General features: G+C 66.0%; 1 protein-coding gene across 3 annotated transcripts; it reads left to right on the plus strand.

The window, feature by feature from the left end:
* Positions 1-261: 261 nt before the first annotated feature.
* CYTH1 (cytohesin 1) lies at positions 262-18,665 on the plus strand (the record flags this gene model as incomplete). Of its 3 annotated transcripts, none has more annotated exons than XM_082492070.1 (13): positions 262-285; positions 9,711-9,793; positions 10,719-10,783; positions 11,556-11,622; positions 11,830-11,948; positions 12,295-12,375; positions 12,514-12,626; positions 12,698-12,846; positions 12,948-13,059; positions 16,062-16,138; positions 16,452-16,523; positions 16,916-17,070; positions 17,315-18,665. In XM_082492070.1, the coding sequence occupies exons 1-13, from the start codon at positions 264-266 to the stop codon at positions 17,391-17,393; spliced, it is 1,194 nt and encodes a 397-aa protein (XP_082348196.1). In that variant the 5' UTR covers positions 262-263. The 3 variants fall into 3 exon arrangements, with proteins under 3 accessions (XP_082348196.1, XP_082348194.1, XP_082348195.1); XM_082492068.1 differs by lacking the exon at positions 262-285 and adding an exon at positions 6,736-7,006; XM_082492069.1 differs by lacking the exons at positions 262-285; positions 17,315-18,665 and adding an exon at positions 6,736-7,006 and having other exon boundaries at positions 16,916-17,074.
* Positions 18,666-18,808: the final 143 nt, after the last annotated feature.

Below are 18,808 nucleotides of genomic sequence, written 5' to 3' on the forward strand. Positions count from 1 at the left end.
CGGGCAGGGCCCCACTCCCCCCCCGGCCCGGCCCCGCGCTGGGCGCGGGAGGAGGCGGCGGGGTCCCCGCGGGGACGGGGCGCTGCCGCCGGTACCGCGGGCAATAAACTCGTGTTGTCCGTGCCTCGGCTGCGCTCGGCTCGGGACGCCGGGAAGGGGGGAGGGGCTAGTGTGGCCCCGCCCACCGCCTCCGTCACGTGCCGCCGCCCGTGGCGGCCTCAGCGCCCTCGTCACGCGGGCGGGGCCGGAGCGGCGGCGGCGGGATGGAGGAGGAGGGCGGCTACGGTCAGTGCGGGTCCGCGGCGGGCACGGGGCGGGACGGGGCGAGCGCCTGGAGCCCCGGTGCGGGGGGCTCTGGGACCCCCACCTGGGCCGGGGCGGGTCCCGCGGCCCCGGGCGGGGGCCGGGGCGGGCCGAGATCGGCGGGGGGGGGGGGGGATTCCCGGTGGGGCTCCCCCGGTCGGGCCGCTCGCAGGTGCGGGATGGGGGGTGGCGGGCTCCGGGTCGGGACGGGGCTCGGGGGCGGCGGGACCCGCGCCCGCAGGTGACAGCGGCCGCTCGCCCACGCGCGGTGTGTGCACGGCGGGGCCGAGGGGGCGGTGGAGGAAACACCGGGAGGAGACCGGCACCCGGTGCCCACGGGGAGTGGGGCCCGCGGGGCGACCTGCCGGGGGCTTGGGCTCCCCCCCTCGCTGGCGGCGCGGCCCCGCCTGCCTGCGGTGTGCGGCCCGCTGCCTGCAGCGTCCGTGCTGCCGGGCTCTGGGACCTGCTGCCTGCGCGCCGTCCCTGCGCCGCTCACACTTTGTATTCGGGTGATGCCTCTGTCTGAGTTCGGGCTCTGCGGAACAGACTCGTGTCGATGGCGCCCGTTGCACGTCTCACAAACCAGCCCGGCTCGGCAGCGTGTCTGCCTGCTATGGGAGTGCCCAGTGTGTGCCCAGGGCCCGCTCACAGGGTGGCCTGAGTGGGGCGAGGTCGCTCAGGGGCTGCAGGTCCCCTCTCGTGCATGTGCGATTGCTTCCCTCCTTTCCTCCATCCTCCACGTCCAGAGTGTGTTTCCTCCCGGGGCCGAGCAGCAGGGCCAGGCAGGAATGTGCTGCCTGTGCCTTAACCTTCTAAGGCTTCCCGTGGGTCGGCAGGTGGGTTTTCCTTGAGCGACAACTTTGCTGACAGGGAGGCTGGAGTCTGTCTGGGTGAGATCTGAAACAAAGGTCCTGATGCTGTGAGCTGTGCTGGTGACTGTTGTTCCCAGGAGCCGAGGTCACCAGGGCGCTGCCAGTACCAGTGAAGATGCTGCTGCCGGCAGTGCTGGCTCACGGGCCGGCTTCCTGCCTGCCACAGTTGTGCAATGCAGCCGATTAGGAGGCTGCTGTTCCGCCCCAGAAGTGACTGCGCTAAGCGGTGGGGAGTTTACTGTGCGAGATAAGGTGCAAGCACCCAGCCCTGCTGGTGTGTGGCCCAGCATGGGCGTTGTCACATACGGCCCATTAGTGGGAGAGCACTGCAGAGAGCAATTCTGCGAGCAGCTTCTCGCTGCTTCCCAGAATTGCCTGGAAGACGTCCTGGGTTGCCTGTCAGCATCAGAAATTGCCCGCTCACTATGCCACAGAGGCCGCAGGGCGGCGCGCAGGATGGGCGGCATAGCTGCCTCCAAATCCCTGCTGCTGCCCCTGTTGCGGGAGCATCACGGTCTGCAGCTCTCCTGAAGCCTTTGAGCTCTGTTGGTTTTGCAGAGGATGGTCTGCTGAGGTCTCGGTGTGGTGGGAGCCCAATGGGGAGGCTCTTGCTGGTGGGATTGTGCTGACACTAGTGTCTGCCCTGTGATACGCGGCCCCTCTCCAGCCGTCTGCCTCAGCAGAGAGCAAATCCTGGGGCGAGCAGCTGGCAGCACAGATGCGGGCTCCCCCCGCTCCATCCAGGGCACGGGGCCACACTCCCACCCCTTCCCAGCATCTCCCCATGGGGACAATGGTGACACTGAACCATCCCTAGACTGGAGCTGACTGAATGAGGAGGTGCAGGGGCAAATGCCTCTGGATCGGTGGGGTGGCAGTGTCGTGACAGGGAACCAGCCCTGCTGCTCCTGTCCCACCGCTCTGCAGCACCGGTGAGCAGCCTGCCGCAGGGACTGTGATCCCGCCCCAGCACCACGTCCTGAGCTGGGCCCCATCTTGGCTCAGGCCTGGTCCTGGGGCGAAGGGGGATTGGGCAGCGCTGGTAATCCTGCTGCACCCGAGGGATTACTGCCTGCTCTGGCCCGGGGGATTAAGGGATTTCTCTAAGCGGGGCTGATGCAGCCTCTTGCAAAGCAGCTTGTGCTTGGGGGCCCTCGCTGTCTGGGGCGGGATGGGCTGTGGGAGATCCCCAAAGGAGGGCAGGCTGTCAGGTCCCCAGGCAGGCTGGGGGGGTCCCTGCCCCAGGGGATCCCTGCCCTCTCTGTGCTGCCAGCCTGCACAGCCGTGTTTTGCCAGCAGGTCCCTTGGCACAGGCTCAGCTCTTCTGGAGGCAGCCCGTGACCGCGGCGTGCACCTCTGCACCGAGGTCACTGGTGGGGACACTGCCAGGGGAGCTGCCGGTGACACACCAGCCCCTTCCTTGGCATGGCACAGGGGTGAGCTGGGGTGAGTTGGTAGGCCCGGCCAGGGGAGCAGCTCTTCCACAGAGCTCTGGGGCTCCCAGGTCAAAGACACGGGGACAATGGAAGAGACAGCACGGGGCTCGGAGAGCAGAGGCTGGGGCTGGCAGGGCTCAAGCAGCATGGTGTTGGGTAGAGGCAATTAGCTGATGCCTCTCCTGAGATCTCTGGGAGCAGAGAATGATAAGCCACATTGCTGACACTCAGCAATCACACTTCGGGGACACAGCAGGGTCCGCATGTCCCCAAGCGGCTGTTTTAGCCCGTCTGTGCACTGGGCCGTTGCAGTGGGGTTGGGGTTGGGCGTTTCTGCTCTGGGGCTGAGGGAGGGGGGAGGCTGGTGGGCGAAGCTGCTCTCCGGGGCCCTGCTTTCCAGCAGGCGGGAGGATCGGGGCTTAGAGACTGTGGTTAACTTAATCCCGGGTGTTTGTAAACACCCATGTTGTCTGGGCAGGGTGCGAAGATCAAGCTGGGTGTCCGGGACGCTCAGCATGGGAGATGATACATGGCCTTGCTTCAAGCCAGCTGCGGCACCCATGGGTGCCCTTGCCACACAGGGGGTTCTCCAGATGCTGGTCCAGACCCTGGGCGGGCGCTCGCCACACCATGTCCCTGGCTCAGCCCCCCTGGCTCCTCTCACCTGCCCTTTTGCCTCCCAGCATTGTGGCAACCACCACTTCTGCCCTGGGAAAGGGGAAGTGGTGCTGAAACCAGAAGGTCAGTCATGTCAGCGGCCAGCGCCAGGCTGCCCTCACAGCCCCGGGATCTGCCCTTCTTCTCCATCTTTCCTCCCATACGCAGCCTTACTGCTCCTGCGAGCTGGGGTCCCCTCCTGTCCCACACTCTCCTGCCTGCAAGGGTGGCTTCTTCCCAGGGTGCTCTTCCCCACTGCCTGCCCCGTCAGGGCTCCTGCCTGCTCTGCTCAGGTTTCCCCTAGCTCAGCGCGTCCCAGTGCTTGCCGGCACAGGTGAGCAGAGCTTGCTGGCTCCTGGCAGCCAAGAGCCGGCAGCCGGGCTGTCCACAGGACGCTGCCTCGTGCCCTGACAGGCTCTGGGGTTTGTTACTCATGGTCGTGCCCTGCACTAGGGGATCGCTCCTGCTTTGAGGGAAAGAGCTGTCGATCCGGTTTGGGTTTGCTTGGTGCCTGTGGGGCTGGGGGGACGCAGGTGCAGCGGGGTTGGGGGGAGGGATCTCAGGGCAGGACCCCCCTAGTTCCTGCTGTAGGAGTCCCCGCAGCCCAAGACCGCAGCAGAGCAGGAGGCACCTCCATTGCCGCCGGGGCATGCCCGCAGCTCAGCTGTCTGACCAGCATCGCCGAGGGGCTGGCAGAAGGTGCAGCGGGCCTGCCCGTGCACGACACGCAGGGCAGGCTGAGCCTGTTGGGGCTGTGCTGCGATCAGTGCCCGGGCTCTGTGCCCCATGAGCTGTGGCCGTGGTGGCACCCCCTGCTCCCCACGCCTTGCCAGAGCCGTGTTGTCTCTTGGTGCACCTTCCTTTATGCAGTGCCGGTTGCTACGCGACCACCGGCTCCCGATGCTTAATGCTCTAATACGGAGGGATAAAACCGCTCTAAAAATACCCCGCTGCCCGCCCCCCGCGGGGGCAAGGGGGCTGCCAGGGGGCAGACAGCCGGGGCGGGGGGGCTGCCGGGGAGTTCTCAAACTCCTTGTCCTCTAAGTGGCTTTGAGCCGCCGTCCGGAGCATCAGGAGTGGAGCGGGCTGGTGTGCAGGCAGGGAGCAGGCTGGTGTGCAGGCAGGGAGCGGCGGGGATTGGCTGGGGCTGGCGCGTGGGCTCCTGCCGCTGGAGCTCCCCTGCCAGAGCCGCCTTCCCCGGCTCCAGCCAGAGCAGGGAGTCCTCTGGCTCCCCTGCCTGCACCCTGCCTGCAGGCCCCGGCACCGGCAAGCCTGCTGCTCAGCCATACGGCCCCTGCCAGGCCTCTGCCTGCTCCTGCCTGCCCCGTTGGAGCGGGACCTCCGCAGCATGGGGACGGTCAGCGAGCTCTGTGCCTCCAGTTTCCAGGCCTTCCTCTGCCCCTCGGTGGCTGCCAAGGCAGGTAGGCACTTCATGCCCTCCCCTCCGCTTGCCGCGGGGTCCCTGTCCCCCCGGTAGACATGGCGGTGCCCGCAGCTCTGGCTCCATATGGCTTCTGCTGACAGCGGCACAGAGAGTCCTCTCCATCTCACCGTCTCCTTCCCCCACGCGCCACCGGCCTCCACAGGCTCAGGCTCCTGTAAGCGCTGAGCCCCGGCAGGGTGGCTGGGCGCTGGGCTGCCTCGTGTGGCATTGCCCCACACCGCTGCTGGGTGCCACGCTGGGATGGGGGGCTCGGGGACCGGTGGCAGTGGCCAAGAGGTGCACACAGCCCGGTGCAGCTGTGGCATGTTCTGCCCTGGCCCCTCGCCCTCCTGCCCTGCCCTGGGCGATGTGTGAGCGCTCAGCCACCCTCGCTGCTGCAAGTGCACGCGGCTGCAAGGGCAGCTCGGGGTGGCACTCTCCAAACCGAAATCTGTGCAGGGCAGCCCAGCGCCTGCTGCGTTGGAGCTGCCATCATGGGCTGGCCTCTCTCGAGCTGCTGCTGCCTGCGGGTTCCTGCCCCGAGTGTGGGACTGAGGGTGGCTGTGCTGTGGGGCATGAGGGTGCGAGACCTTCTCCAGCCAGCCCTGCACCCTGCTGGCAGCTGAGGCTGAGCGGGCATGGGCTCTGCTCCTCCTGAGGCCCAGCATGGTGAATGGTGCAGGGAGCGAGCGAGGTGTCTGCTGGGCTGTGCTCCCGGCACCTGCACAGTGCTTGGTATGTGTGGACGTGGCCCAGACGGTGTTTGCCTGGCCACGCCGTGCCCCGGGGCTGTGTGCATGGGGGGCACGGGGCACGGGAGCCTGGAGCTGCCGGGGAGCGAGGCAGCAGTTGTGGACATGGGTTCCCTGGGGGGCTCTGGGCACAGGGAGTGGGGGCGACAGGCAGCGCTGCTCCGAAGCGGCATGAGGGGCCTGGTTGACTCCAGGCGTGGGGCACAGCCGCCTGGGAGGGTCTTTCCTGGAGCCACCCATCCCCAAACTCTTGTCCTGATGCACCTCAGCTGTCGGTGGGGAAGGATGGGGCTGACGCAACCCAGGATGTGCACGCGGCGTGGTGAAAACAGGATGTGGTGTGCTGAGATGGGCAGGAAGTTTCTGGGGGCCCCATGGGCCCCCCGGCCATGGGACATGGTGGGAGTGGGCAGCAGCACCCCGCAGCAGAGCCTGGTGACAGCCGCTGGCAGCACCCTGGGCTCATCACCATGGTCTGCCTAAACCAGTGCCTTTGCCCCTCCGGTGTGGCTGGTGCAGGCACGGCGTGGGCTGGTGGGAGGGCGAGCAAGCTCTACCGCACAGCTGTGGGCCGAAGGACCACCGTGAGGCTCTTGAAGCCCTTCCTCCCCTTGCTCCATAGCCAGCATTCTGGGTGCTGCTTCTCCATCTCGCGCTGCCGAGCAGGATTTAGCTGAGTCAAGGCGGCCGAGGCTCATGCGGCCTCTCCAGGCAGCTGACAGTGGGATGAGGACATGCTGGGGGTTCACTCCCGCTGCAGGGTGCAGGCCCTGGACTCTGCTGCACAGTGGTCCCATACAGAGTAGTGGGGACTGTGTAGGGACCCCGAAGCAAGGGGGCAAGACAGTGGGGAGCAACCTCCCATGGGGACCAGCACCGCTCCTGGTTTTGCTCGTGGTCCCAGTTCTGGTCCTGTCCAGCCGTGTGAGCTGCCATGGAGGCTGCAGAGGGCAGCAGGCACCAGCAGGCCCTACAGCCCTCCGGGTCCTGCCCAGGGCTCCGTCCTTACAGCCTGGACAGGACCTGGCCCTACAGCGGGGGGGTCTAGCAGAGCTGGACAGGGAGCTGTGGGGCTGGGCTGGGGGTCTGCTGGGGTGGGGGGATCCCAGCATTGCCACAGCGAGGTCAAGATGTGCCGGATTGAGTGTCCTGGCAGCCCCCAAGGAAGGGCGGGCTGGGCCAGCCCCCGGTGCCTGCCTGGCCGGGACCCCCACACATCATCTCCCCCAGCCCCAGGCTGAGGAGGGGGAGCAGGGCCCTGGCTGCCTTATTTCCCCGCCTGGCCGGGAGCAGAGGAGTTAAGGCGCTGGCTGCCATGGGCTCGTCGCGGCAGGAACAGGGTGTTGCTGGTGCCAGTTCCTGGCGGGGCCGGGATGACGCCCGGGTGGCCCCAGAGCTCATTGGCCCAGCACCGCCCTGAGTCACCTCGGGAAGCACCGGGGTGGGCAGGTGTCCATGCCCTGAAACAGCAGCACACCTCTGGAGCCGCGGGCAGCACGGGCACGGCTGACAGAGCCACTGGAGACAGGCCTGCCAGGATGGTGCTCAGGATGGAGGGCAGTGGTGAGCCCGGCTCAGACACGGGGAGGCTGGTGGGGCCGGGGCGAGGGGGGAGGCTGGCGAGCAGCTCTGCGTCTGCCCTGCTCTCATGCCCCTGTCCGTGCCTGCTTGTCTGGGGACAGCCAGGTAGGGAGGAGCACAGGGGGGGGAGCATGGCCACTGCACGCCACAGGGGGCTTTGCTCTGTGCTGGGCATGCTGGGAGTGGGGGACATGCTGCCGCTCCTGCTCCTGGCTGCCACAGGCCCCAGCGACCTTGGAGCCCGGGATGGAGGGACAAATCCTGCCGATGCCCTGTGCTGTCCTCCTGCTGCCGTCGGTGCTCAGGGTCCTTGGGCTCGGCTGTCAGCCACAGGAGCTGCGGAGCCCCCGGGTGCTATGGAGCCCCTGAGTGCCCCGCGCTGGGGCCTTGTGCTGTCGGGGAGCAGGCGCCAACACTGAGATCCCCACAGTCCCGCTGTGCCCCAGCTCTCTGCTGGGATGAAGCTGGGGCAGCGAGCGCCTGCTCCGGTCTCCCCTTCCCTGTGGCCCACGGCAAGGCTGGCCGGCCTCTGGGGAGCCATTCGGGCCCCGCTCGGTGCTGCAGGGCGGGTGCTGTGCAGAGTGCCGGGGAAGGGTTAACGCCCTCTTCCTTCCCCAGAAAAACTCTTTCGTCTGGGGTTTCTCTTCCCCTGGCTGCTGCTGACATGGCTGGGCCCTGTCACGAGTGCTCGCCCTCCGCAGCAGCAGCAGCGCAGGCGGGGAGGGACCTTCCCGGGCTCCAGCACAGACCCGCCAGCCCCCTCTGCCCTGCAGCCTCTCATCCTCTGCTGCGCCTGCCCTGGGGCCCGCCGGGACCCCTGCCCGCTCGCAGGTGGGCAGCGGGAGGCAGAGCTGCTCTCGCTGGGGCTCTCTTTGCTGGCTCCAGCCTCCGGCCTCGTCCAGCTCGCCTCGGGACAGGTCCAACCCTGGCACCGAATTTCACCTCTCCTGCGGCCGGGTGGGAGGGCCCTGCGGTTTATGCTGCAGCCCAGGGATTTAAAGGTTTTTGTGTCGGGCAACGGTATGCCACGCAGCTCGGCCCCCCGCAGCAAGCCTGGGCTTGCCGGGTGCCCTGGTGCCAGGCAGGAGGGGCCGAGCGCCTGCGGGAACAGCACTGGGGGGTGTGAAAGGTGCTTGGATGTATCGATAAGGCAAGGCCTCTGGTATTTTAAGTTTAAATAACTTTTAACCTGGTGCCATGAGCCGGGTTGTCTGGTTCATACTTCCTGGCATCAGAGACTGAAAATATTGGGAACTGTTGCTGTTGCGTCGAGGGATGGTGTCGCAAGCTGAGGCTGCCTCCAACCGTGGCAGCGGGGGATTTTTGCGAAGGAGGAAGCTCGTCGGAAAGCTCGATTGGAGCCAGGGAAGTGCTGAGTTCAGAGATTCGGTTTGCGTGGTCGCGGCTCCCACGGAGGAGGTAGCAGCACGGGGAGAAATGATGCGCGGTCGAGGTCCAAAGGCACATGGTGTCCCTGGGTGCGGGTACGGGGCAGGCAGCTGTGCTGGGGACGCTCTGGGTGAGTCAGGGCTGGCGGCAGCAGTGGTCTGGAGACCACGGCTGGCACGCAGAGCCTCAGCAGCACGGAGCGGTAATGTTTAGGGAAGGAGAGGACGGTGGCAGCCCTGGCAGGTGCTTGTTCCCAGCACCCCCGGGTGGGAGGTGGGAGGTGGCGCGAGGGCCGAGCCAGCGGGTGCTGCTGCCACCTCCCTCGGGGACGGTGCTCTGGAGGGACGGTGCTTTATGTTCTCGCGAGCAACCTTGGTGTGGCATGCGAGGGAGCTGCTGGAACCCGCTTGCAGAGGTGGGAGGCACAGGCGGCAGACAAGGGCCGGGAGCGCTGCTGGAGGAGTGGGTGACCTTGGGGACAGGAGGGAACAGAAATGGGATGCTGTGTCACTGCGGAGCGGGAGGTCATGCGCCACAGAGCACTAGGAATGTCCTGGGAGCTGTGGGGCTCTGGAGCAAGGCGGGGTGTGTGGTGGCCCCAGGCTTGAGCCTTGGGGATGGTGTTGGGGGGTGGTGGGGTGGTGCCTGGCTCCCGCGGGGTGACAGGGAAGTGTAGATGTCATGGCGTGCGGGTGAAGTTTGTCTGGAGGGTGCACCAGCTCTGGGCCCTAACTCAAAAGGACATATCCAGCACAGATGGGGCTGCGAGGGCGGCCGGGAGCTGGTTTTCTCTGGGGCTGGCCCTGTGCAGCAGAGGAACCCATGGGGCTCCAGGCCCATGCAGAGCTTGGTGCGGCGGGGCACAGCAGAGCCGCCCGGCCACAGCATGGACCAGGACAAGCACTGACACCGGCCCTGCTGGGGTAGAGCAGAGGGCTCGGGCCATGGGGAGGAGCGCTGGAGCCAGTCCAGGGGCTGTGCTGGTCCTCGCTGCCCAGCTGCCACGGGCTGAATCAGCAGGAACCGGCGGTGCCCGGCTCCCCCGCTGCTGCCTCTGCTGCTGCCCGGCAGGGCATGCCCTGGCCCTCGCATTCCTCACGTGCCATCGGTGGCACTCAGCTGCTGTGCGGGGCTGGGGACACTGCTCGCCAGTCCAGCTCCTCCAGGCACCCGGCAGCTCCACAGCCTGGCTCCTGATGGGCCCTGGGCTACCGGCCGGGAGCAGAGGCTGCGCCTGGAGCCTGGCAGGGACAATTCCCAGGGCCACGCATGCTGACCTGACCGTGTCTCTGCTCAGTGCCCAGTGACCTGACCCCAGAGGAGTGCCAGGAGCTGGAGAACATCCGCCGCCGCAAGCAGGAGCTGCTGGCTGACATACAGGTGTGATGCTGAGGGCCACCACCCATGCGCACAATCCCCCTGTCCTGGACGTGGCAGTCTCTTGCTCAGGGCTGTCCCCTGGGAGGCAGGGGACAATCTCCCTGCTTGTGTCACTGGGCAGGGTCCCTGCAGCCCCCTCCAGGGTCCCTCAGCCTGCTGCTGGGAAAGGGGAGGGTGGCCCAGCTGAGGCAGGGAGGAGAGGCTGCCCTGGCCAGGGCTGTCTGTAATGGCCATGGGATTGGGGTGCAGCGCCCCAGACCCTCAGAGCCCGTGCAGGAGCAGGCACAGGCAGGGCCGTGGGTTGGGTTTGTGCTCCCATCCCCTTTGCTTGCCAGCCGCTGGCTCCTTGCAGCCCAGTAGTGCTGCCTCTGCGGGGTCCCAGGGCTGGGGCAACCGTGGCCTTTCCTTGCGCCCCGCAGAGCTCCGGGCTGTGCGCTTGTGCCGTTCCCCGCAGCCCCGGGCAGCGGCATCTCCGTGCCAGCCCCTCCCTGGCACGGGCAGGGACCATGTCTCTGGGCCAGGCCACTGCCCTGGCAAGCGACCGCGAGGTCAGTGCTCATCTGGGACACTCGTCAGTCATGTCCCTGATTAAGGCAACAGAGGCTAATTACTACCATATGCTGGCCATGATCTAAAGGGATTAGGGGGTAATTTTGTTAACCTCTGAATCTCTTCCTTCCTGCACGCGTGGACCATGGCGATACTGCAGGGGGATTAGCAGCGGGGTGCAGCCAGCCCCCTCTGCGAGTGTCCCCCGAGCTGGTTCAGCCCCAGGGCAGCACTCGGGTGGGAAGGAGGGAGGGAGGGAAGGAGGGGCTGCCGGGGCGCCTGGGGAATGGCCCTGGGGCTACCGTCAGGGCTGGGGGGCTGGAGGGTTTGGGAGGGAGGGAGGCACCTCCTGTCTCAGTGTGCTCTCTCCTCTCAGCGGCTGAAAGATGAGATAGCAGAAGTGACGAATGAGATCGAGAACCTGGGGTCCACGGAGGAGAGGTGAGTCCTCTGCTGTCGTGGCAGCCCAGGACCTCTGCTGAGCCCCCTCCCCTGCGGCGAGGCCGGCCCTGCACACCGGCTCCCTCCCACCGTGTGGTGCAACCCCATCCCGTGGGTGCTGGTGCGGGTGGCTTTCCCAGGCACTCTGAATTCTTTGGAGCGGTAGCAGGATCCCAGTCTGAACTGCTGCTCCAAAGGTCTGTTTTTCCAAGCCTCAGCCCCTCTGTCTGGCCACAGCGGCTGTCGGACTTTGTTATTCTGAGCTGGCGCAGGCAGTGCCAGCCTGGGATTAGGGGGTCCCAGCAGCCGACGGGAGCTGACTCCCAGTGTCGTTTCCAATCACCCACTGGGGCATGAAGGCTGTCACCCTCATGCTGACCCCACTGGGGGCTGAAGGCTGCTCTGCCCAGAGCCCCACTGCACCCAGCTTGCCCTGGCCTTCCCCCGTGCAGAGGTGACCTGCCGGGATGCTGTACGCGGCACCCCTTCTGCATGGGATGACCCGGTGGATGGGGCACGGCACCTCCTTTTTGCTCCAAGGCCAAGGGCTGCCCCATGCTGCTCTGCTGCAGAGCGGGGCAGGGACATGGAGCGCTGTGCCGGCATCGCCCTGTGCAGGTTCGACGCAGGGGGCCTGGCCCGGTCAAAGTTATTGGGCTCCTGTTCGGTCCAGGCTGACCCATCCCCACAGAGCTCTACCCAAGGGGTGAAGGGACAGGCAGGAGGCAGCCGGGTCCCTCCTGAGCGCTCAGAGCTGCTTTGGGCCTTGCAGGAAAAACATGCAGAGGAACAAGCAAGTGGCCATGGGCAGGAAGAAGTTCAACATGGATCCCAAGAAGGTACTGCAACGCGGGCTGAAGGGGGAGCAGGGCAGTTCACCAGCCCGTCTGGGGCCATGCTGGGTTCTGCCACCTCACGGTCCAGGTGCCTGGCCACCCACTGGGGCCGGGGCAGAGCCAGCACCCAGGGCAGGGGCTGGAGAGGCAGCAGGTGGGCTGGTGGGGTCAGCAGCAAGCCCCAGAGCAATGCCTCTTGCACCGCTCCAGGGCATCCAGTTCCTGATTGAAAACGACCTCCTGAAGAACACATGTGAGGATATCGCTCAGTTCCTGTACAAGGGAGAGGGCCTCAATAAGACAGCCATCGGTGACTACCTGGGCGAGAGGTATGCTGTCCTGGGGTGGCTCGGGCCTTCTGAGGATGCCCTGGGCTCTCACTGCCTGAGAGACGGGACACTGCAGCCCTTTGAGCTTCCAGGGCAGCTGAGTGGGGGTACACGGGGGGCTGGGCACCCTGAGTGCTAGGGCCAGCCAGGGGGCTGTTTGGTCCATGGCCAGCACTTGTAAGAGGCCAGTGTGTGCAAACCACCCCAGGACTCAAGTCGGGGGTAGCTGCAGGTTTCTCCCCACAGCTGAGCGGAGCCTGGAGTGCAGCAGGGAGATGTGGGGCTGCTCAGCAGTCACAGGACTTGCTGATCATGCATCCCTCGTGCTCTGGCTTTGTTCCTGCAGGGATGAGTTCAACATCCAAGTCCTGCATGCCTTCGTGGAGCTGCACGAGTTCACTGACCTCAACCTTGTGCAGGCCCTGCGGTGAGCGAAGGGGGCTGGGAGCTGAGCCGTGTCCCACCAGGGAGACAGGCAGCGGGCTGGCGGGGGGCCATAGCAATGTGAGCATGGCCAGAGGGCACATGGAGCCCCCGAAACAGCGCGACGCCTCGCTCTTCACAGGCAGTTCCTGTGGAGCTTCCGGCTGCCTGGGGAGGCGCAGAAGATCGACCGGATGATGGAGGCCTTTGCCCAGCGGTACTGCCAGTGCAATCCCGGCGTCTTCCAGTCCACAGGTGAGTGCCTGCCCCGGCCCCTCTCCCCGTCCGTCCCGCCTCGCAGCTGACTTTCCCGTCTGCCCCGGTAGACACCTGCTACGTGCTCTCCTTTGCTATCATCATGCTGAACACCAGCCTGCACAACCCCAACGTCAAGGACAAACCCACAGCAGAGCGCTTCATCGCCATGAACCGTGGCATAAACGATGGGGGAGACCTACCTGAGGAGCTGCTCCGGGTGAGGGATGGGGCACGGAGAGGACAGGACTGGGCTGTGGAGCTGGCCTGCCGCAGGGCTCCCGAGTGGAGTGGGTCTGACTCTGTGTATCATTGTACCAGAATCTCTACGAGAGCATCAAGAACGAACCCTTCAAAATCCCTGAGGACGATGGCAACGACCTCACCCACACCTTCTTCAACCCCGACCGGGAGGGCTGGCTCCTGAAGCTAGGTGAGTGCTGGCAGCCAGGCAGGCACAGCCCAGGGAGGAGCTGGGCTGTGGGTGCGATGCCCCTGGGCTGCGTGCACCTCTCCTGCTGGCCTGGCTCCTCAGAGCGTGGCCCTGTGGAGGGGCAAGAGGCTGCAGACAGGGGCACAGCCCCCATGGGGAAGGCGTCCATACATCCAGCAGCCCTCCGTCTTCTCTGGGCTGGGCGGCAGGAGCGGACTCACCGCTGATGAGGCCCTGTGGTGCGGCTGGGTGGGCATCCCCAGGTGATTCTGCCTCTAGGCTGGGCATGCCCCGGGGTGCAGAGCTGGTACCGGGGTCTGGTGTTGGAGCACAGAGACCACGAGGCCCTTCTCATCACCACGTCACAGCAGGGTCCTGTCGGAGCAGGCCCCCGGGAGCGAGCGGCGAGCTGCCCCAGGCTGCGTGTGTCCCCCCCTCCATGCCACAGACCAGTCCCTGCCTCACCTTCCCACGGCATTATCACCTCCGCATCCCGGCTCCACATGCAGGCAGCGTGCATGGCATCCCCGCTGCACAGCCCGGCTCTCCAGGCCGGCTAGCCCGCTCCACGCCCTGGCTCCTGTGGCTTCTCCTCTCGGCAGCTCTGGGGAATCCTCTGCCCGGGTTAAGCGAGGGGGGACAGGGTGCTGGCAGGAGTGGGGTCTGTTGGGGGACTTTCCCTGGGGCTCTCGCTGTGGTTGGGGCTCTGTCCTCTCACCAGGGGGTGTTTCTGCCATATTACCACCCCTCGGGATGGGAGAGGGGCCTTGCCCCCCTCACCGTGCCCTGACCGGTGCAGAGCCCGGCCTTGGGGCTGAGCAGGGGCCATCTGCCCCCCCGGTCTGGGGTGGGGGGACAAAGGGGAGAGCCCCAGACCTGCCTCTCCTGTCCTTGAGCAAGCCCAGCACTCCGCTGGCAGAAGGGCCCCGTTTGTGGCATGTCGGCATCTGCTGCTGTCGGGGCGGCTGTTGACAACTGGGGGGGCACAGGTGTAGCAGAGCAGCCATGGGTCCCAGCCTGGCTGCTGCGGCTCAGCCCGCTCGTGGGGCAGGGAGGGACCCCACAGGGAGGCCATGGGGCGGGGGGAGCCAGGCCCTGCACCCCCCCAGCCGAGGAGATCTGTCCCACAGAGCCACAGCGAGCCAGGGCAGGTTGGCCCCCACGGCAGTGCCACCGGCCCGGCCCTCACGGCTTCCCTGCTGCAGCCCTGCCCCACTGACCCGCGCGGGGCGAGGGGGGTTCTTTGGGGTTTCCTCTTTTTTTTTTTTTTTTTTTTCCTTTTTTTTTTAATTTTCTTTTCTCCCTCATTTGTATGTTTCCATGATTTTGGCTCTTCCTTTCCTTGCCCCCAACTCAAGGAGGTATGTACCCCTCTCCCTGCTCTGCTCACACCGCTGGGGCTTTGTTTCCTTTTCGTTTTTAATTGCTGGTGATTAGTCTCATTGCTGCTGCTGCTAACCACCCGCACCGCCCTGGGGACCTCGCCTGCCGAGAGGACAGCCCTGCTCCTGCCACTGCCAGGGCAGGGATGTGGGGTACTGCCCCCACCAATGCCAAACGCTCCCCCAGGCCTGCTGGCTCCCTCTGCTGTCCCAGTGCACATCACTGCCCGGGGACGGATGGGGCCGTGGCCACTCCTTGCCCAGCTGATGGCAGGGGCCACCTGCCCATCAGTGCTTCGCCATGTTTGCAGGCGGCTCAGCCTGGCCGCAGCGGGTCTTTGCCAGTGGTGCCATGAGGGATGGTGATGGGTTTGGGGTGTCCTCAGGAAGGACCCCAGCCTGTGCGCGGGGGGGTCGGGGGTGCTGAGTGGCTGGAGCTGGATGGGAGCAGGCAGGAGCCGTCTGCGTGGCACCCTGTGCTCTGCTGGGGGCTTGCGGAAGTCTCTGTGCTGGGTGCCGGTGCTGCCCTGGCTCCACCGCCTGCAGCTCTGGGGCACTGGGGAGCGTTGGTGCTCTCCCCTGGGGCTGCCCCAGCCCTCGGTCCCGTACGGCTCTGCAGGTGCTGCCCGACCCCGCCGAGCTCTGCACTGCTGCGGGTGCTAGACCCCGGGCTCCTGCTGCGCTCCCTGTGCTGCGGGACCCTGCCATGGCACACGGCCACTTCCCACCCACAGTGCCGGGAGAGGAGGTGGCCCTGGGGAGTGCCGGGGGCTGGAGAGCGTCGAGCCCCAGGTTTTGGGGTGGGTTTGGCTGGAGGGAGGCAGAGGAGCTTTTTCCTCTAGGAGGTGCTGGCCCCGGCCTGGCTTTGGAGCAGGGACTGGGGTGGGTGGCCAGTGGGCATGGGGGAGCAGGGAGGCAAGGGGCCTTCCCGGTGGGGTGGGGCAGATGAGCACAGCCCCCAGCGCACACAGTGCCTCCTTGCATCCGTGCTGGCTCCGGGCAGCATGGCCTGGGTGCTTGTTCCACGGTGGCAGCACATCTGGCACCGCTGCGATGGCCAGAGCATGCTGACGCAGTGGAGGGGGTGCCGGGCCCGGGGGTGAGCGGTCCCTGTGCCCAGGGAGTGGCTTCTCCCTCTGCGGTGGCGCTTGTGAAACTCCCTCAGAAAAAAGTCCGTGAGCCGTGGCCCTGGGCTCGTGCTTCACCCCGGCACTGAGCTGCACTGGCTGGGACACAGCAGGACTGTGGTCAGTGTGAACAGCGAGTCCTCATGTTCCCCCACGAGCTGCCTGGCTGCAGTGTCCTCTGGCCACGCTCAGTCAGGGTTTTGGGTGGGAACGGGCACAGCGGTCCCGGCCCGGCGCCCCCCCGCCACCCTCCGCCTCCATCCTCATCCGTCTGCTTTCTGCTGCTGCTCGTGCCCTGCCCGGCGTGGTGTGTGCTGCCTGCTGCTGCTGCGCCCGGCGCCCACCGGGCTGCCTGGCTCTGCTTGCGCCCCGGCGCCCAGTGCTTGTCTGTGTGTGTCCGCGTGGGCTCCAGCTCTGCCGTAGCCTCCATGTGCCGCGTGCCCCGGCCGTGCTGCACTGGGGCTGTCCCCAACCTGCCCCTCTCTGCCCCCAGGAGGCAGGGTGAAGACGTGGAAGCGACGCTGGTTCATCCTGACCGACAACTGCCTTTACTACTTCGAGTACACGACGGTCAGTGACCTTTGCTTGGGGTGTGCTGAGCCAGGGCAGGGAAGGGTGCCGGATCCGGCCCAGCACTCGCCTGCCTGCATGGCACAGACCGGGCGCAGTGTCCTGGCACAGGGCTGGCCGCTTGCCTCCTGCCGTGCTGCAGTGCCAGTGACTAGAGGTGCAGGATGCGGCCCGAGGGCCAGGCAGCACTAGATGCCTGTGCAGAGGGGTGTTGGGGAGAGGGGTGTTTGCAGCGTCCAGCCCTGCCTGGGGCACACGGGTGGGGTTTGGGGGTGTCCAGCCTGCAGCTAATGCCTCTGCTTGGTCCCACCAGGATAAAGAGCCCCGTGGCATTATCCCCCTGGAGAACCTGAGCATCCGTGAGGTGGAGGACTCAAAGAAGCCTGTGAGTGTCGCAGCACAGTCCACCGGGGCTGGAGGGGCAGCCCTGTTGCTTTGGTTGGGGCAGGACCGGGGCAGGGAAAGCTGGGAGGTGCTGCAGCCCCCAAGGGATGCCCCTGGGAGAGGCGGGAGGGCCCCACAGCGGTCACTGCCTCCACCGATGACAGCGGCTGGGTGCAGGCCTGGGGCCGGTCACTGCAGTGTCCAGAACAGGTCACAGGGCACCATGGCTGGGGGCTGTGGGGTGATGGTCACAGTGTTTCCATCCCCCTCTGCTGCGATGGGGGTGGCTGTGCCAGGGGAGTGCCTGCAGCCCCGGTGCTTTGCCTTGTGCCTCCCAGCCTGGGGTCCCCTTTGGGAGTGGGGGCTGCCTCCAAACGGTTTCCTCTCCCCCAGAACTGCTTTGAGCTCTACATCCCTGACAACAAGGACCAGGTGATCAAGGCATGCAAGACGGAGGCAGATGGGCGCGTGGTGGAGGGGAACCACACAGTGTACCGCATCTCCGCTCCCACGCCCGAGGAGAAGGAGGAGTGGATCAAGTGCATCAAGTGAGTGCTCAGAGGAGCGGGTGGGAGGGCGCTGGGCAGGGGCACAGTGGGAACCTGCCTGCTGCACTGGAGCAGGCAGTGCTTCCCGGGGCACCCTGCAAGGTTGGGAGGGGGGAACGAGCTTTTCCAGGGGCACAAAGGGACCTGCCTGAGGTCCTGCCAGGCAAGTCAGGCCCAACCTTACAAGCCTGGAGAGCTTAGCCAAGGCTGTACAGCTAACCCGAGCCCTCCTTCCCCCTGCCAGGGCAGCAATCAGTCGGGACCCTTTCTATGAGATGCTGGCCGCCAGGAAGAAGAAGGTCTCTTCCACCAAGAGACACTAGCAGCCTCCACTGGCCCTGCGAGGCCGGCGTGCCCCTGGCAGCCCGAGCATCTCCCTGTCGGGAGGGCTGCGGGACTGGGTGTATGCTGCAGCCTGGTCTTTGGGGCCCAGGACCCAGCTTCAGCTTCGCAGTTTCTTTCCCATGGGGAGAGGGAGGGGGCACAGGCATCTCAGTGGCTCTGGCCCCCCCTCCATCACTGCCTCATCTCCAGGACAGCGTCTTCATGGGCTTGAGCTGGGACACCGACACCCCTGCGTGCCGGGAGCCCCATCCTGCCCCGGGCTTGGCTGCAGGATGGGGAGTGCTGCATGCGTGGACCGTCCTCCCCTCCCGCCTTGGCCAGCCATGGCACCACAGGCGCCCTCCCTGCTCCTGATCCCCCCAGCAAGCGTGCAGCCGCACATACCATGGGGTCCCCCCCAGCACCCATGTCCTGAAGCACTTGGGGTGTCCCCTTGGGAAGGTGAATGGCCAGCGGTTAGCAACTGGCAGTTTCGGGGTGCTGCAGGCACCGAGGTGAAGGAGGCAGCCCCAGGGCAGCCCAGGGGGCCCTGCGGAGGCACAGCTCCTGGCCCTCGTTGTAGCGGGCCTGAGTCTGTCCTGGGCTTCCCCACGCTGCTGCCTTGGACCCTCCCAGCTGTCCCCTGCACTGGGGACGGTCACCGCAGGCACAGGGAGGGAGTTGTCACCGTCACGGTGTGCAGTGGTGCCACACAGGGCACAGACATGTCCTCCCCCAGCCGTGGGGTGCCAGAGCTTGGATGAGGATCCTGGTCCAGCAGCACCGCGTGGCATTACCCCCGACATGTCCTTGCAGCGCGATGCCATCAGCGAGGGGCAGGGGAGGCTGTGCCAGGGGTGGCCATCGTCTCCTCGAGCACAAGGCCTTGCTCCCGAGCAGGTGGTGGGACGTGCCCGGAGCCTGTACCAGGGACCAAGGCTGTCGAGGGCGTCTGGCTGGGCCAGGGGCTGCAGACCCCTGCCTCTGCCTTGCAAACACCCGTGACTTGTCCTGTTCCTGCAGCCACCATACGCGGTCTGGAGAGAGACATCTGGATCAGTATTAGTCTATTTATCAGAGGTGTAAATACTCCTGTATAGTTTTCTCCTTTTAGATTATTTTGTATGTCGGATCGTTCTGTGCAGAGGCCTCTCCGGAGGGTGGGGGGTGGCAGGATTTTTTATTCTAACTTTTTTTTTTTTTTTTTTTCCATGGCCTTGTTAAACTAGTGCTGAGGATCTGCAGCAAATAAACGCCAAACCTTGCTCAGCCTCGGCCTCCTGTGGTCTGTGCGCGGCCTGTAGTGGGCAGTGTTTGTGTGCTTTGTGCCCTTGCCAGCTCCCCTCAGCTTCCCCCTGGCCACCAGGAAGGTGCCTTGGGGACCTTGCTGCAGGCCACAGGATGGCCATGCCGG

The sequence above is a fragment of the Vanellus vanellus genome (assembly GCF_965231255.1).
Source record: "Vanellus vanellus genome assembly, chromosome: 17".
Lineage (NCBI taxonomy): Eukaryota > Metazoa > Chordata > Aves > Charadriiformes > Charadriidae > Vanellus > Vanellus vanellus.